Genomic DNA, 8,185 nt, shown 5'->3' on the forward strand with positions numbered 1-8,185 from the left:
AAGATGTCTATATCCTACCACAAATAGAGGGAAAAATACTCATTCTACACAAAATCTTACATGTAAAAAACCCAGTCGCTTTGCCTCTGCAGTTTCGAGGTGGCTCCTTTGATTCAAAACCATGACAAACGTAACCACAAATGATTCCACCTGACCAATATTGCCAAAGATAAAGGTGCCTAAACAAAGCAATATTGCCACAAGAATGAAGAGGACTGATTTGCAGGAATATTTTTGTACGTGGTGGAAGTTTTTGTATGTAGTTATACAAGGAAAATTTTGATCGAAAATGAGGTTACATAAGAAAAATTGGAACATTTTAAAAAAAGAAATGGTAATTATGGAGAAGTGCAAGATCTACTCTCTTATCTTTTATGATCTTTTATTGTATCAAATATAAGACATTCCCTTATAGGCAAAATGATAAAATTAAGATGAGTTGGAGTTGACACAGGCAATCTAGATAATAACGAAATTAGGCTCTAAGAGACCATGTAGTTATCCCAAGCATGAGCCAATTTAAAAAAACTTGTCAATTAAAACAAAGGAATTTGGGTCCATGTTTTGACGGGAACACATCTTGTTTGTAAATACTCTCTGTTTGTCTTTAAAGATTACAAAATACCTGGAAAAAAACCCACTAGAATCAATTGATGATGAGTAGTTGAGAACATATCTATAGCTATTTCAAATAGCAATACCTTACATTTTTACAATATCCCGAGTATTCGATCGAGGGATAGAATTCAAGTGGGAAAATTTGTACCAAATTCAATCATACTTCAGGTTTAAATGGATAAGCACTCGGCTCAAGTTGAAGACTGAAATTCTGTTTCGAATGACTCTTTAAATGCTTAAAAAAGTAGTTTTAAGTGGATAAAAAGTATTCATACGCACTTAAAACGCCAATTCAAATAAATGCTTTAAGTCAATTTGAAGAAATAATCACAATAAGTAAAGATATTTCAACAAGTGCAGAAAGCTCATCGACTTTGATATACAGATCGAACAAAATTAGATGAAAAAAGAGAATCATACAAGAATAGAGAGATGATTACAAACACAATTGAAACACTCCAACTAATATTCGATTTAGCTGCAGTGCTTCCTCAATCTGCAACTTAATTTAGCAACATGCTCCTAAGATTGCAAACTTCCAAATTGAATGCAAGGTTTTCAATTTTAACGTGGCCACAGAGTGAAGACAACAGACAACCACCCCCCATCTCTCAACTTTTTGTGCAAAAACCGTATTCTAAATAGCATCCTTACCGATCCTGATCTACTGCTCCAGGTCTCTGACTCTACTTAGCAGATGTGACATCGTGAATAAAAAAAATGCATAGCAAATCATCTTGGTCGCAGGCTTAATATCTTCCGTCGTTCACGAGTTGGACAGGTCAGGGGTTAAAAATTGGAGACCTTATCACAAATTTCTCTCCCTCAAGCACTTTTAGATAGGTCTTCTTCTGTAGTGACTACTTCAAGCAGTTTAGTCGGTTGAGGTATAAAAGTAATTTGTCATGACATGAGAATCGTCAAAATTGATAGAGAGTATTTAACCTACTGATCAAATTAGGACTTTAGAAACTCTGTTTAATATCCAACGAAAATAATAAAAAATTACTAGAGTAGAAACTTATGGAAGCATGTATAGGAAAATGTCTGAATAGGCTTCTTATATCTATCGTTCCAACACAACAGGATCCCTCTAAGACTCTCGTCACCAATATAGGGTTCTTATCTCCAACAACTGCACCTCTCAAAACATGACATATTGTCAAGCAACTCTCGCCTACCATTGTCAAGCAACTCACTCACATGGGTATGTGATGAAAACATCTTACGAAAGAGTACTTGTTATGCTCAACGCAATCAGATAACTCATGAAACCAACACAACATAAAGCTTCTCCATAAGCCAAGGAGCTGGATCCCTCAATACAAGCCTATACTTTGGAAAAACTGAATATAGTAATGAGAAGCACAGAACGTCCCCCAAAATATATTTTCATCACAATACTTGTCACGAGAATCAAACTTCTACACCACCATTTGTTCTGCTAATTCTGCAGAGTAGCGATCTCATAGGAGCTTTTTTTTTTCTTTCTTTTTTTAATGATTAGTTGAAAAACGTCGGAGACTTTTTCCCCAGCCAACACTCTATTCTGAATTAAACTTGCATAAAAGTAACTCATTTATAATGCAATGAAAGCAGAACTTTAGTCACATAGAGTAAAATGTACTACAGTTACAAATCTTAACTAGTTGATAATTCACACCATGATCATGGTAATTCTCTAAAGCAGCTTCTCCAAGAAAAGTAAAGATGTTAAGCCAGATATTGAACTCCAATGAAGGACATCTAAGAGAAAGGTTGAAACTTAACGTCGGGTACGCTTCTCATATGGTGCCCAAGAACTACCATAGCTATTACCATATGTACCACCTGCATATCTCATTTCAGGACTTCTGTTCAAGATCCCATAACTCTCGGCACCTAAAAATGTATAATAGAAGCTTAAAACCAACTAGCTACCGTTGTTGCAAGAAAGCAGATGTCCACATGTTGATAATAATTTCGTTAAAGGAAAAGGAAAGAAAAATTAGAGAAAGAAATAACCTAATCCCCGTGCTCTCTCTATGTTGAGCTTCTCTGCTCGCAGTTTCTCTATTTCACGAGCCATTGAAACAAGGTTCTTCTCCATCGCTTGCTTTTGTTCAATTTGTTCTTCATTGGCTTTCTTTTCATATTCATAAGCCCTCCTAAAAACATTGTGCACGATCAATTCAATCATGGAATAGACTAATTAATGTGGTCTTGAAGTTATCTTGACCTGTCCTAGTGCCAAATCCTAACTAGAAAAAGAACAAAACATAGACTAGGATCCAACACCAATCAATTAAAATTTCCATTTCAAACCTGGCCTCAATAAGCTCCTTGTGCAATCCATCCATATCAGCTCTCATAGAATTTAGCTGCTGATTTTCAGCTTGCAATCGAGTAACATCCTTGGTGAGGCCTTGGACTTGAGCAGACAAATCCTTCCTCAAAGTATTCAATTTCTGAATCTCAGCTCTTAATTGCAGAACCTCAGACTTCAAAGGCTCAGAAGCACGAAGCTCAGCTTCTAACTTCAAACCTCTTTCAAGCAACTCCCTGGATTGTGATTCTTTCTCAGACAGGATTTTGGGTATAGCCTGGTTCAATCTGTGAATTTCTTCTTTTGCAGCTGATAACTCCCTTTGAAGTAGTGTATTATCATCAATCACCATGCGGTTATCAGAAATAATTCTCTGCATTTCCCTACGTTGCAATTCAAGTTCCTCCTCCAAAGCTGCAGGATGAATAGGCAGGGGTGCTGGCACTCGTTCTATGTAGGATCTAGGGACATCACGGGAAACTCGGTAACCATCAATGTGGCGTGATGAGCGATTTCTTCCTGCCATACTAAAAGTCCTGCAGAAACGATGTAACAATTACCTAAGGGTGGAAGAACATTTTTCATTTAAACCAAGCTGAACTCAAATGTCAAGTAAGGAAGTATTATCTTCTTTGCCCACAATAGAGAACCTAGTGTAGTAAAAGCTTCTGGACGTTCTAAGTTATCCTGGCACTTCTGAAAATCCATGCATGCCAAATTAAGTCCACTAGGCTTAAGAGAAGCTTCATATCACGCCACAACAACAGGGAAGTTCAATCACTAAATGGACATTGAATATGTCACCCCTAATCCCCACTCCACTGAACTTTGCTGTCTTAATAATAAGAATGCTTTTTTCTCTAGAAAAGAATTCTACTTGGCACAATAAATATCTCTAACATGAACACCAAGGTCTCAAGCATCTTTGTTATTCATAGAAAACAAATGGGAACCTAATCTTATAATCCAAGGCCTTATGCAATGGTCCACAGCCAGATGAATATCAACCTTAGTATTTAATATATGACTAACAGAATGATGGGAAATTGTCAATAAACATCCTTCTTTCACCTCATGAAGAGAACTCAACAGCCTACATTGATATATCAATATCAATGGGAACTAAAATCAACCCAAGAAGATTGATTAATCCACTTGACAACATCTCAACATGGAGACCTATGATCTGTCAAACTGCAGGAAGGGAGGATTTGTGTTTTTTTATTAGTAACAGAAAACTACAATAAACAGCTAAGCAATCATCCTAGAGGCCTTCAAAAGAACACTTGGGGTGTGTTTGGCCCAAGGAGTTGAGAAGTAGGAGACTGTGAACTCCACTCCTTGTTTGGCCCAAGAAGTTGGTGGGTCCCACTACTAAAGAAAACATCAATTTTATATCTTATCAACTCCTTAAATTGTGGGCCACAGGAGTTCACAACTCCCTAGACTTCATAACTCCTTACTCCTCACTATTCCACTCCTTACCCCACGCACCCTCTTAAATATGCATAATACAATCAATTTCAACAAATTGTGAAGAGTAAATAACAAGAAGGGAAATGATAAGCTCCCAATCACTAAGGTCTATGTACGCAAGAAGATGGGGAAGTTAGGTGGCACGTGAGCGGGAGGGAAGAGAGAATTTGTTATTGTAGTCCCCATCAAAGTGGAACAAGTGGCTTCCTCGGGTGGAGTTAAGCTACAAGACCGTTTATCCTTCATCTACTAAGACTACCTACCCCTTTTGAAGTGGTTTATAGGCAGCCACCACCCCGTCATTTCCCTACCAAGCTGATTCATTTGTAGTCGCTCAGGTTGATGTTCAACTCCCCAACAGAGATGCAACGTTTGCATACTTTGAAGGCGACTTGCTGCAAACTTGACAACAAATGGCGGATATAACCAATAAGAAACGGCGGGATGTGAATTTTGAGGTCGATGATTGGGACTATCTTAAATTAAGATCGTATCGGCAACTCTCAGTTTTCCAACATAAGCATCCCAAGTTAGTTCCATGTTTCATTGGCCCTTTTCAGACTACAACTAAATTAGGTCTGTGGCACAGTAAAGATTCATCTAGTGTTTCATGTGTACGCCAGAATTTGCCTACTTTTCCTATACCTCCAGGTTTAACTTCTCATCTATCATTACTCTATCAGCCGCTAGAATTTTTGGGGTAGTAAAATCTCCTTCTATGGGAAGTGAATTGGAGGTGTTGATTCATTGGGCTCATGCCACAGGCAGATGCCACATGGGAGATTATGTCCACCATTCAATCCCAATTTCAAGATTTTCACCTTGAGGACAAGGTGGCTCATCAGGGGGCAAGTAATGATAAACCCCCAATCACAAGGGTTTGTATGTAGGAAGATGGGGAAGATAGGTGGCATGTGAGCTAGAGGGAAGAAAGAGAGTTTGTTATTTGCAAGGGGGTACATAAGTTTCTTTCATTGTTTTACCATATTATCTTTTATCTTGTGAATTATGGTTCTCTCTTTGAGAAATAGGAGAGGTAGGAAGCTCTCAAAACTTCCTTTATATCTTGCTATCTAGATATAAATAAATTGATCGGGCAAAGCCTAAAAGGAAATTCCTCTCTCCTCGTCTTGTATATTATGAAACCTCATTGGGTGCCCACTATTTGAGGAACACCATATTTAAAAGAATTATCTGCATGCCTTGAAAGCTAATCATGCAGTTCTTAGATTGTCCAAAGTAGTAGCACCCAGCTCTATATTATCCCCACACCCCAGCCACATGCCTCATTGCCAAGATCGTCTTGTCTTGTTCGATACCCATTTCATTTCCGGCGCTTCTTTTCCCATATAGTTTCAATTCATCGAACATTTTCATCCATGCTGTTGTTCCCATAGTTGTGAAGTCCAGGTCTAGTGCTTAAGCTTAGAAAAGGGTCATTCAGCGGAAAGGTATCTTCCACTCTCGATGGCAGGAAAGCAAATATGTGAACTCAACCGAACGCCTAGATGTTTGTATCATACTCACAAAATTCTGATAGCCTTTGAATTCAACAGTGGAAATGATCTAATAACTAGTCCCGGACGCAAATTTCCCGGAAAAAATTTACAATACAGGGTATAAGAGGAGGGATTGACTACCTTACCTTAACGAAACTCACCCGGAGAAGAACCTTTGCCTTAGCAATCGAAAACACAACACATAAAGGTTAAAAACATATGCGTACATGTAAATACACAGCTACACACAAATAAATATAGAACAATATAGAGCGCTTCCATCTTCGATTAATGGGGTTTAAAGAAACAAACGAAAGACGAAAATTTGAAACATCCGAAGGACGAAGAGATCCTGTCGCTATGAAAAACAATGGTTTCAGAAGAAAACGGCGTAAAATCCATTTCTCCATGGGGACAGCCTGTAAGCGAAGATTTTCGGATCCAATGGCGAGTAAAACTGAAGTAGTAGAGAGAAGAGTAACTTACAAGGAGTAAAAGGAGCGGCGCAGAGTCGGGCGAAATCGTGTAATCTCCGACGAAGAGAGACTTAGGGGTTCACCAGGTGAGGAAAATTGGGAACCCTAGGGCAAGTTGTCGATCATCAACGGATTGTTTCAGAGTTTCGGTTGGCATCGTATTCTCGGGGCTTATACCGCTAATTGGACTCTTCGGCCCATTTTACCCTTTTGGGATATTTTTCTTCTAGATAATGGGATTTTTTTTGTACATGAAATTTAAAATAAACACAAATATCCTTTCATTATAAATATTAACTCTATGTATTTGGTAGTTATTATGTCCAGGTAAGTGTATGTCATACTTACCACTTTGTCACATTTGGTGAATTTTAAAATCACACACCTATGAGTAAGAAATCCACTCCAAATTTCATTAAATTTCCTATTATCCAATTTTATAATTTTAGTTTTTTTTTATATTTTTATTATTATTATTATTATTATATTATATTTTCTCCATATCCATATTCTCGTTGTGCTCCTCAATTTCACACCACGTTATCAACACGAGCTCTTGTCGTTTTCTCCACTAAAAGTAGGTCCTAAAGGTATGTTGGTTTTTTCCTCTTTGTTATAATTAATAAATTTAATATTATTTTGCATATTCAATATCTATTAAATTTCTAATATAAATACAATATTTTGTGATAGAGTTGTCTTACAAAATTAATGGCGCAATAATTATTTGTCATTAGTGCTCGATGTTGAAATTCACCTACATGCTATGAACTTGGGAGAAACAATTAAAGAAGGAAATACGACATCCAGTCAGGACAAAGCAAAAGATATGATTTTCCTTCGTCACCATCTCCACGAGGGATTAAAATGAAGTATCTTACAATAAAAGATCCTCGTATCTTGTGGAAAAATTTGAATGAAAGGTTGATCATCAAAAGACAGTTATTCTTCCCAAAACTCGTTATGGGTGGATGCATTTGAGGCTACAAGATTTTAAATCAATAAGTGATTATAATTCCGGATTATTTAAAATCAGTTTAAAATTGTTGTTATGCAGAGAAAAAATTACTAATGCTGATATGTTAGAGAAGACATTTTCTACATTTTATGTATCGAATATGCTTTCTGCAGTAGCAATATCAAGAGAAAAGTTTTAAACAATATTATGAATTAATTTCATGTCTTCTCATGGTCGAACAAAATAATGAGTTATTAATGAAAAATCATGAATCTCGACCAACTGGAATGACACCATTTCCTAAAATGAATGTTGTGAATTTTAATAATAATCCTGGTTGTGGTCGTGGTTGCGGTCGAGGTCGTGACTGTGGTAGAGGAAGAAATAATTATTATTTTTGTGGTGGTTGTTTTAATCATTCAAATTTCAAAAGAACCACACGAAATGATGATCACAAAGGAAAAGCTCAACAAGATAAGAGTTCAAAAAGTGTTGAAAATAAATGCTTCTGATGCGGAATGAATGGGCATTGGTCACGTACCTGTCGTACGTCAAAATACTTAGTTGACCACTTTCAAGACTCCCTGAAGGAAAAAGGGAAAAATATGGAAGTAAATTTTGTATACCAGGATAATGATATATTTGACCCATCCCATATGACAAATTTTGATGTCGCGGACTTCTTTGAATCTCCTGAAGAGAAGATTGGTGTAGTTGATAGGACATCAAGTTTTTTTTTTTTTTTTTTAGAATATTTAGACTTAATGTTGTTGTTGTTGTTTTATTTTTTATATCTATCTTCATATTTTTTTAAGTGTTGTCTTTCTTATTGTAATTATTTTCTTTTAATGAA

At 36.7% G+C, this 8,185-nt stretch overlaps 1 protein-coding gene across 1 annotated transcript; it reads right to left on the reverse strand.

Moving 5' to 3' along the window:
• Positions 1-2,053: 2,053 nt before the first annotated feature.
• LOC120075060 (protein FLX-like 3) lies at positions 2,054-6,557 on the reverse strand. Its single transcript, XM_039028213.1, has 4 exons — positions 6,385-6,557; positions 2,923-3,459; positions 2,623-2,765; positions 2,054-2,499 (listed from the first exon to the last, which is right to left on the reverse strand). Exons 2-4 carry the CDS (start codon positions 3,447-3,449, stop codon positions 2,384-2,386), a joined length of 786 nt encoding a protein of 261 aa, XP_038884141.1. The 5' UTR covers positions 3,450-3,459; positions 6,385-6,557; the 3' UTR covers positions 2,054-2,383.
• Positions 6,558-8,185: the final 1,628 nt, after the last annotated feature.

The sequence above is a fragment of the Benincasa hispida genome, chromosome 4 (assembly GCF_009727055.1).
Source record: "Benincasa hispida cultivar B227 chromosome 4, ASM972705v1, whole genome shotgun sequence".
NCBI classification, from domain to species: domain Eukaryota; kingdom Viridiplantae; phylum Streptophyta; class Magnoliopsida; order Cucurbitales; family Cucurbitaceae; genus Benincasa; species Benincasa hispida.

Coding starts and splice junctions, on each gene's coding strand:
- LOC120075060 (XM_039028213.1), bottom strand. CDS start 3,449: ATGGCAGGAAGAAATCGCTCATCACGCCACATTGATGGTTACCGAGTT. Junction 2,766..2,922: donor AAGGAGCTTATTGAGGCCAG/GTTTGAAATGGA, acceptor CAATGTTTTTAG/GAGGGCTTATGAATATGAAA. Junction 2,500..2,622: donor AGAGAGAGCACGGGGATTAG/GTTATTTCTTTC, acceptor ATACATTTTTAG/GTGCCGAGAGTTATGGGATC.